The sequence below is a fragment of the Lytechinus variegatus genome, chromosome 16, assembly GCF_018143015.1.
Source record: "Lytechinus variegatus isolate NC3 chromosome 16, Lvar_3.0, whole genome shotgun sequence".
Lineage (NCBI taxonomy): Eukaryota > Metazoa > Echinodermata > Echinoidea > Temnopleuroida > Toxopneustidae > Lytechinus > Lytechinus variegatus.
The window spans coordinates 15,970,442-15,983,326 of record NC_054755.1 but is presented as its reverse complement, the minus strand read 5'-3'; the positions used below and the strand labels follow the sequence as shown (position 1 = coordinate 15,983,326).

Sequence of the window (12,885 nt, the reverse complement as noted above, 5' to 3'; positions counted from 1 at the left end):
CAATTTTGTATACGAACTGGCTCATTTGAGAGATGATTTTCAGACTTTTTCATCAATTTGAAGTGGTATCCCTGATTGTAGTCGATGTAAATTTGCCATTAATTTGGTGTTTCCTCTTTTCTGTTTTCTTCCAGGTGTACAAATCATTAGGATGGGATCATATAGTAGAACATGCAGTCAGTTGGCTTCCTGTCAAGTATCCACCAAACTTCCTCCCATTCTAGACCTGTCCTTGGTCCATTTTAGACCTGTTCTAGACCAGTCCTTGGCCCATTTTGGACCTGTTCTAGACCAGTCCTTGGCCTGTTCTAGACCTGTCCTTTGCCCATTTGGACCTGTTTTAGACCTGTATTAGACCAGTCCTTGGCCCTATTTTTGACCTGTATCGGGTCACTTGAGGATTTCTTCATTCATGCTGCAAGCTAAGATGTTCCTTTCATCCGTTGTCTCTGTCAGCCATCTGTACGGGGTTGTATCAACGCCTGGGGCCGTTACACGAAACTTAGCGATTGATCTTACAGGTGATCTGTATGCAATCAAGTATTTAATGAGCCCTAGATCTAATGATTAGTTTGGTGTAACCTGTCCGTTAAAAAAAGAGTGATTAAAGGTCAACTGATATTTTGAAAAATGATTTGTTGCCTTTGATATCAAGAAACGGCTCTTTCGTCAAAGATTTGGTGATTTTTCTAATAATGTGTAACATGCATTTATCATAGACCCTTACCAGCACACACGCAGACGTGGTCTCCAACGGGTGAAAACAATCGGAGTCAGCGTTTGAATTGAGGACTGAAAGCTTGGATGATATGTGAAGCAGTAATGATAATTCAACAATCTTCTGATAAAGAAAGATTATGTGTGTAATAACCACATGTAAAGTGTGCAAATGTGATATGTCTTTGTGTGAATGATAGCTAGATATAATAATAACCATATTTAATTGATGAAAGATGTCTAAAGTTAGAAGAGTTATCTATACATACTTTTACATAATATAGAGTGGACAAACCAGTTCACATGCAGTACTTTGAGTATAGAGGGGAAGTCTTGTTTTACCATCGCTCTATATTTATTGGAACATTTTGTCTTTTCTCAGGAGTAGCGTAGAATCAACAGTATTGTCGGAAAGACACGCCCTTTATTTGATGTCAACGTTCTAAAACTTGTCATAAAGTAACTTTCGTATTAGTCATATTATATGAATGTTAACCTGTGAATCTTTTATAGCCTCATGTTCATGTCCCAGTTTGTTATATGTCAGGCCCTGTATTATAAAGCTTAGTAATTGATCTTAGAACATTTTTTTTATGATTAAATGCATTGACTACATGAACAATCAATCATAGAAATCCAATGAACAATCAATCACTAAGCCTTGTGATACAGGACTGTGTTTGGCTTACCCACAATGGCTAAGCCCATTTTGTCTAATGTATGTTTGGTCCAATTATCTCTGAGGGAGCGTTTTAAGAAAATATTTGCAATCACTAATTTCCGATGCAATTTATGATTGATAGGTCGATTTTAGCTGTAGCAAGTCAGTTTGCCCTCCTTTCATCTCACTTGGCTATATTCCAATCTGTAAAGTTCCTCTGCTATTTTGCCTTTTTAACCTTGATTTTTATGTTTTATTGTATATATCTTGATAATATGAATAATGTCCATCTATTTGTGCTACCCCCCCCCTTCCTTTAATGACTGCACTTATCTTTTCTTTTTTTTTTTTTTAATAACCAGAACATTTTTGCTTAATTCAGGAATGGATTAAAATAGTGTGATCTTGTATTGTGAAGTTTTTAAGTGTAGAAGACTCTAGACTTGATTAACAGCCCCAAGACTCATAATTTCATACCATTTTTTAATTGTTATTTAAATCTTTGTAGATTTAATTTGTGCTGTTAATGATACTTTGTGAAAATACAAAATTTGGGATATCTCATTTGGCCAACGAACAGGTCACCGGTCATGCGAAAAAAACAACATAAAAACACTCTTGGTCCTAAGTGTTAAGACTTGTGCGAGTTTTCAGGCAACACTAACATAAGATGTTAACACCAGATGTAAACACAGAACTCAAAATTAACCATTTGGGTTGTTGATGGATAGTATGTCAAGTTTTCTGGAGAGAGAATATAAAACTTGGCTGTTATTGCTACCCTTGTTGGCCTACACCACAGTTATAATGTGACTATTAAGAATTAGCAGGGCAATATTACAGGTCCCTAGCTTTAAAGCTATAAAAACAACTGATTTTAATGAAAAAATATAAGATGCAGTTTAATACCCCCCCCCCATCTTGGATTTTTTAAAAAATTGAATTTCTAGTGGTGCTACTCTTTAGACTCACCAGCCAGAATTTGCAACCTTGCATCACAATTTGTGTTGGACCCAATGGGAGTTTCCAAGACTTATTTTTTAGTTTTTTCCTGGCTCTTTAAGGCATTTTATGGAGGTAATTTGCCCCACGTCCTACCAACAGCGTGCTCTTTTTTAAATCTAATGTGTCGTTGGTTTTGAATAGTCCTCTTGTAATTGTGGTCTTTCTAGTCTGTGCACATCTTATTTCTTACAATGTTAAGATTTTTACATTTATATATTTGTAGAGACAAGGAAGGTATCTAAATCTATTTAATGAAGAACTTTATGTGTAATTGGGTTTGACAGATATGTATCGATAAGTTTTTTTGTGTGTGTGTTTGGAGACTGTCTTTTAATGCCACTGAAACAATGTACCTTGAACCATTGTTCAGATTTAATGTAGGGATAATCACAAAGCAATGACTTAAGTACACTATTATGGTTTCAAGTTATGATTTTGACAGAATCATGGTTTAGAAACATGTACGTTTTATTTTCCAGTGACAATCATATTGTACTTGTAAAGAGCTTCTTGAAGGATTTAAAAAAATAAATCTTTTATGTGATTTCGTTGTTTAGTACAACTCACTGCCACAAGCAAGACTGGTATACCAAACCTTACCTCCAACCAACAATAGTTGGTTGGAGTTCGGAAATCGAGTCAGTGGACTCTTATCTTTTGGTAAGGAAGATTATATATCCAATAACCAAGTCCCTTGGATAGGATGAAAAATGGCTGGTCCTCTGATCACTTACTGTCTGAATAAAGCAACCAGCCAAAGGTTACAGATGAGTGTTTCATCAAGCAGTGATTAGCAGTGACAGCTGTTTTAAGCTACTGAAATGCTTGTATCTCAATGGCCAAGAGCAATGTGTAGGTGAAAAATCACTCAGAAGATAGTTCATAAAATGCTCCATGGGGCCTCACAAAGTTTACTGATTGGCCATGTAGTCCGTGTTTACAATAGATTGCACATAATTATTGCAATCAATTATAAAAGTCGGCCCTGTGATCAATAACTAACATTTGTGTTACAGCACTATGGGCTTCAAATGTTGCATACCTTTACAGTCTTATGATTTATATCAAGATTTTTCTTAGTTTTTCTCTTTGTCATGATGAAAGTCTAAATTTTTCTAAAAATGTGTGATATGTGAAAAACGGTCTTCTAAATTGTTGTTCCTTCAAGAGTTTTTAGTTATTATAATAAGCATAAATCTCCACATTATGGCTACTTCCATGTTGTATTTACTAAAAATGTATTTCATTTTTTTCATGTGTTTATATTTGATTTCTACATTTTTCTGTACATTTGATATGCAATTCTTGTTAACTGAAATCATACATGGTTGTCTAATGTGCATTCCTGTGGTATGTTGTTTGGTAATAGTAGGTTTGTTTTTAGAATTGTCCTAATTATACACTTTAAAGGAAGGAAACTGTAGGGATCAAGGCAGGTCCCATATTGATAAAATCTTAATAAACCTAATAATTATATGACAGTGTTAGTTTTGTCAATTAAATTAGGTTGCATCTAGTTTTGAGGTTTTATGAATTTGTGACAAGTTGGTTGATTTGTGGTTTGGTAAAATGCACATCAGGATCAGATACTCTTCGGTTGGGTAAAAATGTTCATCAATATCTTATTTTGATAATTATAAGAATTGTGATATGAACATGTCAAATATGTATTAGCTATTGGGGAAAAATGGCTAATATTCCCAAACAATCTAAGCATCAACTCTTTTTTAATGATTTAAACAACTACTGGATGCATTTTACTCAACAATTAGTCATCGATGCCAAATTCTAAATTCTCCAACGTCACATCAGGCCCATATATTTAACCTTGTTTGGATAACCAATGTTAGGTGAAGTAATTATTATTGATTTTGTGTATATTTCATTTGCTTGCATTGTAAGTCTAATCTTCAATCCAATGCTATTAATGATGAAAAAATAAATCTAACGTTTGTTTTGGGACTCTGCTTTCTATTTCGCCTTTCCAAAGTGAATACAGACTAACGGTATGATTGTGATATGCTTGACAATTTTTTTTTAAATTGATGATTTTATATATAAATGTGCACTTTACATTGTTGTGTGATACGTATTGTACAAACTTTAATATCCCCAGCTATCACTCTGCAAGTCTGCAATTGTAATCATATACTAGTAGCCATAATGTATCATGTCTTCTTGTATCTGGATTCCTGTAGTTCATAAACAAACCAAGGTTTAATCAGGCATTTCAAGAATTTGCAAAAATGCCGGTGTTAATTTAACACCAGCCTGATAGCTATATCGGTCCACACCAAAAGGTGTTGAAACAACTCTGGTTTGGCGTTAGGCTAACACCAATTTGGCATCCAAGCAACTCCAATTAGTGTTAAACCTAATATCAGTTTGATTCTTAACTGGTGTTGTTTCAACACCTCTTTGGTGTAGACCGATATAGAAACCAGGCTGGTGTCAAATCAACACGGGTGTTTTTGCAGTGTAGGCAAGCTATGTCTGTTAAAAAAGTGATGTTTAATCTCCCTTTTTGATACTTTTTAGGGAAATACGATAGCCACCGATTTTATGGAGAATATATTTATATTGAGAACACTGCACATTGCTAGTCACAGACTGGTAAATTCTTTATAAGATTCATGTAGCCAATAACTTTGGAATAGAAAACTTTGTAATTCTTTTTATGTGTCTTCCACATGATTAAAAGTGATTAATTACAGGGTCCTTTTTAGTAGAGAAAATTTCTTATATTAACCTATCATATAGTACCTTTTATTCTTGCATTCGCCTTTTAAAGAGAACAATCTTATACTCGTACATGGACTATAGTTTTGATGATATATAAATATATTCTTAACCTAAATTTGTATGGGAAGACGATCTGCAGGCATAATAAACCAAAGTACTAATAAGTCCAATGTTTTGCATGATATTTAAATAATGGTGGGTATTGAAAGTTTGCAAGCCATCGGGAAATGCCCAACATAGCATGCATGCACTTTGGATTTGGGAGTAGCAGTTTATTTGTCAAAAGTATGCATTTTAATATCTAGTAATGTGGTCACGAGATAAAAAAAAATCGTCTAGAAAATTTGAGAAAATTGTCTGTAAAAACAAGAAAGGTTTTGTCATTATACTCCAGATAAAGCTACTGGGAACCAAGATAATTAAACTCTTCATATGAAAAATTTGGACATTTACCTCATTCAATTGAAGTTTGAAATAGGACAGTGCCTTTTCTTTCAATTTCAGTTCCTAGCCCGTGTTCTGTTATGTATTCATGTAATACTTATGTGTTTGAAGGGGACCTTTCAAGAAAGATGTGTTGTATATCAAGGTTTACATTTCCACCTCGATATAGTTCATTCTAATCACAATAAACCAGCAGCATACTGCTCCAAAGCAGATAAATAGAAATTAGGTCGATACAGGATTAATCGCACTAGATAAAAAGTCATATCCTGATGGAAATAGTACTGGTGGGTCGTCTGCACCAGCCAAGTTTTCAAATAATGCTATTTCTTATCGGCAAATTATCCCGATCTGAACAATCTCGAGATTATTTGTAGTGGAGATGCAATCATCGCGATAGTTCGCTGGATTAATCTTGAGATTGCAATTCTGAGTCAAATTAGGATTATTTGCAAAATAGCGTGATATTTACGATGTATCCCGCTAATTTGCAGGTGCAGATTCACCCGAGATTCAACCTGGGATTATTTATTCACGGCATCAGACCATAGCAATCTGTTCACATTCATCGTTTTAAATCGTAGCTAAATTGCTAATGCTTGGAAGTCATCCATAATGCATTTTTTTTTCATTTAGCACTCCTTGTTTTGACATGCAAGAAATCTTTTTATGATTGGTCCCCTTTGTTCAACCAAATGAAACAATCATTGTTAGTTAATAATTGTTCAAATGTAAACTGGTAAACTTGTCTGAATTAAAATGTATATGTGATAGGACTCAAGGGCTGCATAGATAAACCCATGATACATGTGATACCCACAGTAGCTGCTAGGTTAGGCAAACCTTGTTCTGTCCTGTATTCACTGTTGTATAGACCTTGTTCAACCATGGAGTTTCAGTGATACCTCTGGTTTGACGCTACAATCTGATGTGGAATAGAGATGATGATATGTTCATGTTCTTAGTCTATTGTGAGTAAATATAGACATCTAAATCTGATTTTTTTTTTTATCTTGTATTGTGTTATTATTAACTTTACCTTGAGGCAAGTATAGGAGAGGCAGGGGCAACCCCCTATGATTTTTTAAGTAGTGTAAAAAATGAAATAAAAGGGGGAAGGCAGAGGAGAGAATTAACATAAAAATGTTATGGTTGTGGAACTGTTTAATAATATATCTCTTTAATTTAATTCAAAACAAAAATGAAGTCATGTTTGGGTCATCTTGCCCCACCCTCTCCACTTCCCCCATCAAAATATTGTTTGAATAACAAAGAAGTGAAAGAGGGTAAGGGGCAATCGAGAATGAAAGGGTGAAAACAACGAGAAAGAGGATTAGGACAAGTAAAAGACGAAAGAAACAATAAGCAGAATTAGGGGAGGCAAAAATGTGAATAATCCTCGTCATTGATCAAGTGATTTGTTTGGCAATTGTGATTGCCAAAGTGATATTGCGTAGCAAGTCATTAAAGCGAAAAACACGAAGATGAATAATTTTAACAATTTTGATAGGCTGCAGAGGCAATGCATTCATGACAAAATAATGAAAATCATTGAAAATGGCGACTGAATCGTCGCGCTACCATACCGTTATATTCTCCCACTGCTCCACTCCATAACGGAAATTCTTATCACAAAATTTACCACAGTCCACAGTAGGCTTACTGTAATCGGTAAAGCTCGAGGCAACAACCCGGGGCAACAAAAAAAGGGGGAAGGGAGACTGGGAAAGAGGGAAGAAATGAGAAGAACGAACGAAAGAGAAAAAAGATTGGTAAAAGGGATTTTTTATATTTCTTTCTTTCCCAATTTTATTTAATATCCCATTCGATATTCCTTTCAGTCAGTTTTGATTCGTCCCTCTCCCCCTCTCCAGGCATTATCCACCCCTCACCTTGTCCATCATGGCAGTAAATGACTTTAGAGTACTTCCTACAAGAATGAAAATTATGAAGTAACGTGGTACCCATCCTTAGTTGATAAAATTATCAAACTGAAAAAAAAACTTTTCGACCTTGCTCAATGAAATCTAGAAAGAAGATGATATTCAGCGGCATAAAGATCTTAATTTTCCTTTAAGCGGAGATTACCGAAAGTCATATATTATTTTATCAGGCTACGGTATTCAACACTGACGTACTGAAAGGGAAGGGAGCCTTGGGGGTCAGCCCCCCCCCTCCTAAATAAATTTCAGCCATGATCAATTTTCAATTTTTACGTTAATGATTACAAATTTTTCTTTCCTGGTTATCTCTTTTCTTCAAACGTTTCTTCGTTCGGGTCATGCAGTAGGCACATTAAAAAAAAAAGAAATCAGTTTGCGTTTCGCACTCGAATTATATATTCATTAAGTGAGATACGAATGTGTTCTGTAATGACAAAATGTGTTTAGAATGTGCAGTATTCACGTCTTATATTAATAACGAAACCGTTCTGCCCTTGCTCTTCACGCTCTTATTATTTGATCATTTGTGCAATTTTAATTAATCAGTTTTCTTGACAAAATACATTCTAATGATTGACATCTGGTTCAAAAGCAGATGTCCTCTCTCTTTGCGCTCGCATGATTCGTTCTGCAAAATCAATTCATCCATTTTTTTGGACAAAATACATTCTAATGATCTTGCGATGAGATTTAAATCAGATGCGTCATTTCGTAACATTGGTAACTGGAATTTAATTTCTATAATATGAATGCGGGGCCTGGATAAGTGAAATAATGGAATAATCCTAAAAATAAGTAAGAAATCTTTTTACTAAAATTACGTCAAATTCCTTCTATTTTTTTAAGATGTAATACAAAAATGAATTGTTGACAATGCTGGCAACCTTTCCTCTTTTATCTTTAATATCATAAAATCGTCAAGGCCATACATTTTCTTTTTTCTTTCTATATTTTTTTCTCACTGAAGAGCATTTTCGCTATTAGCCCAGATGAGTAAGTTTACTTCTGATTAATATAATAATAATAATAATGATAACATTTGTAGGGCGCTTTATGCCATGGTCACATTTATTCTACGGCGGCCGTACGGCGAGTCGAAAACAGCCGTTTTAACATTTTTTGTCCAACTACATATAGGTTGTTTGAATCAACATTGATAAAACGGCTGTATTCGACTTGCCGTACGGCCGCCGTAGAACGAATGTGACCATGGTATTATACTGGTGTTTCAAAGCGCACAGGTTGGCAGATTATAAAAATATACAGTCAATCAAAAAAAAATATGAGAAAAGGTGAGTTTTAAGTGACGATTTGAAAATTTCAACGGAGGGAGCATTTTGGATATGAGTTGGGAGTTTATTCCATGCAGAGGATGGGTGCAATTACAGAAAATGCACGACCACCATAACGGGTCTTAGTGCGAGGGCCATGAATTAAATGATAGGACTATGATGAATGTAGGGATCAAATTTTCCTCGGTTAAAGTGCCCCCTCCCCCTTTGGAAAATCCTGGATCCGCCCCTGATTCGATCGGAGCAAGGATTTTGTACCACAATGGATAATGATAGGCATGGGGTACCACAAAAAAAAAAACTGTCAGTTATTTTCTTAACAAAAATCTATTAACATGCTGACAAGAAAATGATACTACCACAGAGTAAAAACACTACTTAAATTTTTGCATACAACGCTGTTTAATTTAATGAACTTTGAGTTTTTATATGCAGTTTATTGTTAAAGGACAATTTCCGGGACAATTCCACCCAAACAAAATATTGATTTTAATAAAAAAAGAAAGAAAAATCCAACAATTAAGCATATTGATAATTTAATCAAAATCGGATGTAAAATAATTAAGAAAGTTATTACATTTGAAAGTTTCGCTTAATGTTACAAAACAGTTATAGGCACTTTCTGGTTGGTATTCAAAATGAGGAGACTGATGACGTCATCCACTCCTTATTTTTTTTTTTTGGGGGGGGTGATATGAATGAAATATTCAAATTTTCTTCTCATTGTCAAGTTAAACAACGATCAATATTCCTCCCTGAGACCCTGAACATGTGGATTTATCATCGCTCAATAAAACTTTAGTCAAGTTTGTCCTTATTGCCAAATGTGTAAAAAAAAGAAATATTGTATAATTCAAACAATAAAAAAAAAAAATATATAGTGAGTGAGAGACTTCATTGACTGTCTTATTTGCATATGCAACCGAGTTCTGCGTATCACTGTTTTGTGAAAAATAGGCGAAACTTTAAAATGTTGCAAATCTCTTATTTTATATCATATTTTGATGAAATTTTCAGTGTTATGCTAGTTTGATTTTTCTCTAATTATTCATATCAACATTTTCCTGGGGTGGACTTGATCTTTAAAATCTTAAAACAACAATTTAGTTTTAGTTATTCAATCTTTATTAAACCAAGGGTGGTTCAACTTCTGTAAAGCCCATATAATCAACGATTTTGCAGAAAACAAATAAACGGCGTTTTTATTGTGTAAGCAATATTAAAATACTTTATAGGCCTATTATTTTATGTTATTTTACAAAAATTGTGCCACTTCCAGTTATCTACACCCGGCATCTGTACTGGAAAGTAAAATTACACATTCCTCTCAATGCTGAATATCTTTTAGGTTAAAACAAAAATTTGAATATTTTATATTTGTTTTTAAAATCCAGTAAAGGGAAGGGCTTTAAAAAAGCTGAAAATGCTTGACGTTGCTGCTTTGTCCTCAAGTTCTTTGCTACAAACCCGGAGATTCAATTTGCATATGTAAACATAATCTAATTTGCTCTGTGTCGCGAGTTTTTTAAGTCACGTGGTGTAGCTTCGACCAATCAAATTCTTTGTTTCTTCATCACCGCCAAGCTCAGTTTACTTGGGAACTCCCGATTTTGACCGAGTTCGGTGATTTTTATTTGTTTTGTTTGTTGTCCTAAATTCCTACGATGTCTTCAGTGGAGGAATTTAAGTTATAGGGTGTCTCTCGTACCTATGGACGCAGATTTAACGATATTTATCCTCAAATATCACATTTCCACGCTGGTTTTGCAGAAACTTCGATCGCGAACATCGCTCGAAACACTGAACCGCACCGCGAGGACACAGGGAACAACAGAGTTTCTGTCATAGCGAGAATTAATCAATGGGACGCCATCTCTTCGACTCGAACCAGTTCGGCTAGGCAGCGGCAACGTACCTCCGGACCACTGACAATCGAATCTCGGGGAGCGAGCCTGGGGCTTGGCCCTCTTCTCCGGTGCGATCGCAAATGATGTAGGCTAACGAAGCGTGCATATTACGGTACAGCGCAACACGGGATTGCTGACGCGACGTCACCGGGACAAAGCAAACATGTCTTGTTTTACAACCCGTTGATTCAGCTTGGACTGCTAGATTGTTAATGCCAAATTCAGCCATAAATCGACAATTTCCTAATCACCATGGAACCGAGTGCTAGTTTGACTAGCTTGTGGGGTCCTGAGGGTAAGCAAATTCAGTCAGCATTTCAATTTCCAAACTTTTTTTTGTTGACTGAGAGTGAGACTGAGTTAATGAGTGTGGGACTGAAGGGTAGCCAGGAGGCGTTCTGGGGTAAAAATCATAGTACTATTCGTACCTTTTACCCCCTAACGCCAGGCGCTTGCAGGTATAGGGCCGCACGTCGGAAAGGAAAATGCAACTATACAAATGCACCAAACAGCGCCTTATAATTTGAATCTGACGTTAACACTTCTGTACATGGGTATAAATATCGGTTAGGAAAGTTTGGTATGTTTGGTAATGAAAGGGAACAAAAATCGCAGAAATGGGATGAAGAAATAAAAGTAGAAGAGAGTTTCCTACTCACATTTGTTGTCTTCGCCATCTTGGATCCATTGTTAATGCAACCTAGTTACGTGACGCTTATAGAGGGCGGCAAAATCAAGTGCTAAAATGTCCCGCTTCAACCACTGAACCAGGGGGGTGTTTCATCAATATTGTCGCGCGACAACTATCAGCGCGACAGGATCAGTCATCATGCAATGGCAATGTCATGATCATCAAGTTCAAGTTTTATTCAACTCTTAAATAGACTAGGCCCCCTATAGAAAATATCTTTCGGGTGCTACTGCTAGCTAAATCTGCTTTTTTGAGATTGTACGAAACGGCCTAGACTGTCTGGCAGCCGTCTGTTTCAAGGAGTTTTTTTTAACATTAAATTTGTTTTTTATTTCTCCTCGTACAAAGACGGGTCGCGATTGTGCAGGTGCCATTAGGGAATAGGGGGTTAACAATTAAAATCCCCCTGACGGGGCTAATCGATTTTTGTCCTTTTTTCATAAAAATGTATGAAAAGAACTGGACCAAAATCAAGATTTATTATTCCAATTTGGCCTGAAATGCACCAAAACGGGGGGAAATAAGCAAAAAAGGAAAATAAAAAAGTGACTTCTGCTGTGGCGCAACTTCCACTCCCTGGTTTATCCGAACACATTAGTTATATATGGCCATTGAGTACCTGTACAGATTAAATCAGAACTTCGGTCTCTGTAATTGGTGAGTGGAGCCAACGGCATTCAGCGGAACAAGTTAACAACCAATAAAACAGACCGAAGCTTTTAGTCTAAAAATGGCCCTGCGCCAAAAAATGAGGTGCCGACTGCGAGGCGATCGTGGCACGGCATGGCCCATCATCCCATGCCCATGGGTATTGAGTCAAAATTTTGTAGATCGTATCACTATTTTGTTAATAATGAATGCACTGCATTTAACATGTTGCATGTATTACCATTGTTTTCCTTTTCCACAAAGATATGAATTCAACATAAAAGTTTTAAAATGTCCAGGTAAGTACAATTGAGAATAAGATCCAAATTCAGCAATTTTGTAGCTTTGCAGAACCAACAAAATAATGTTTGATAAATTGGTTGAAATTGATATTTAGACTATGCACTGCTAAAACTGGTACTAATTGGTACAATGTAGAGCATTATTAGGGCCTAATTTGTGTATAATACAAAATCACAAATCATAAAATCAACAAAATAATGATCGTTGATCACATTGCTCGATCAATTCATACCCCATTGGAAGAATTTTCCACCTAATCTCCGGTGAGGCTGAGTTGTCCAAAGTGAGTGAATAATTTTTTTTTCTGGGTGCCACATTTCGCCATCTACTGCCTAAAATGTGCAAGATTGGATAACCTTTAAAGGTCAAGTCCACCCCAGAAAAATGTTGATTTGAATGAATAGAGAAAAATCTTAACTACGTGTAGCATAATGGCTGAAAATTTCATCAAAATGGGATGTAAAATAAGAAAGTTAAAAAGGACATTTTAAAGTTTCGCTTATTTCGCACAAAACAGATATGTACAACTCAG

At 35.6% G+C, this 12,885-nt stretch overlaps 2 protein-coding genes across 4 annotated transcripts in view; both read left to right on the top strand.

Annotated features, from left to right (window-relative positions):
* LOC121429701 (tripeptidyl-peptidase 2-like) overlaps positions 1–6,565 on the top strand; it is a 40,479-nt gene extending 33,914 nt beyond the window's left edge. For both annotated transcript variants that reach the window (XM_041626869.1, XM_041626870.1), the window contains one exon: positions 135–6,565. In XM_041626869.1, coding sequence (XP_041482803.1) covers positions 135–224 — 90 coding nt within the window. In that variant the 3' untranslated portion in view covers positions 225–6,565. The remainder of the gene's footprint in view (positions 1–134) is intronic.
* A 3,803-nt stretch (positions 6,566–10,368) lies between these two features.
* Positions 10,369–12,885, top strand: part of LOC121429437 (transcription factor Dp-2-like) — a 28,811-nt gene continuing 26,294 nt past the window's right edge. For both annotated transcript variants that reach the window (XM_041626430.1, XM_041626429.1), the window contains exon 1: positions 10,369–11,006. In XM_041626430.1, the coding sequence (XP_041482364.1) occupies positions 10,964–11,006 (43 nt within the window). In that variant the 5' untranslated portion in view covers positions 10,369–10,963. The remainder of the gene's footprint in view (positions 11,007–12,885) is intronic.